Source organism: Penaeus monodon, chromosome 22 (genome assembly GCF_015228065.2).
Source record: "Penaeus monodon isolate SGIC_2016 chromosome 22, NSTDA_Pmon_1, whole genome shotgun sequence".
Lineage (NCBI taxonomy): Eukaryota > Metazoa > Arthropoda > Malacostraca > Decapoda > Penaeidae > Penaeus > Penaeus monodon.
The window spans coordinates 21,963,943-21,964,734 of record NC_051407.1 but is presented as its reverse complement, the minus strand read 5'-3'; the positions used below and the strand labels follow the sequence as shown (position 1 = coordinate 21,964,734).

The following is a 792-nucleotide window of genomic DNA, read 5'->3' as shown; positions in this document are numbered from 1 at the left end:
TTCTTTCCTTTCTAATAAAGCCAAAAATGATGATAGACATACATTGTAACATGTCTAACTTCATTTACTACTGATCTGTTTGACAATAAAGCCTATTGTGCCTGCCACTTTATATGCAACTGGTAAGACTTCAGCTGATGACTGGCTATCCTCTGATAATGTCCAGTTTTCATCAAATTTCCCAGCTTACTTATGGCTACTGAAAAGTATAAAATGGTTTTTTGGGTTTCTTACATAAAACAAAAAAAGATAATTTTTATAATTCTTTTTTGTTTTAAAAAAATGAACTTTAAATACAGTATATCAAAAAGAATTTTCACTGCCTCGTTAAATGCCTTCAAAAACTTTTATGGTTGCCTACTTATAATTTTCTAAAGAAACAACTTGTTTCATAATGTACCCTTTTTTTTCTAATCAATTTTATAGAAATAATATTATACATAAAAAATAACAATGAAAAAAGACAAGACAAATGCTATACCTTGATGAAGGCATCAATATCCCCAACAGCTGGAATGTAATCAGGGATATAAGGCCGTAGCCGATGCTCCAATTCAATGGCCTGGGGCGTGTAGCGTGTGATGTATGAAAAGAGGTCTTCAATTTCTGGACTTACATTCAAGTGCTCAAAGTCTGCTGGGTCATATGCTCTGACAAGAAAAAGGCCAATGTCAGAAAGTAATGTAAAACCATGGCCATTTGTAAATGGTATCTTTGTAAGATGTTTATTTTCATAAAATCAGGAACATGTGGAAGCAGGAAAGGAAGGTATAATGGTGTGACTTCCTAATT

General features: G+C 32.7%; 1 protein-coding gene across 1 annotated transcript in view; it reads right to left on the bottom strand.

Annotated features, from left to right (window-relative positions):
* LOC119587357 (intraflagellar transport protein 46 homolog) overlaps positions 1-792 on the bottom strand; it is a gene marked incomplete at its 3' end in the record, with an annotated part of 36,509 nt that overhangs the window by 14,761 nt on the left and 20,956 nt on the right. Inside the window, 1 exon segment of the mRNA XM_037936103.1 lies at positions 482-651. Within this exon segment, the coding sequence (XP_037792031.1) occupies positions 482-651 (170 nt within the window).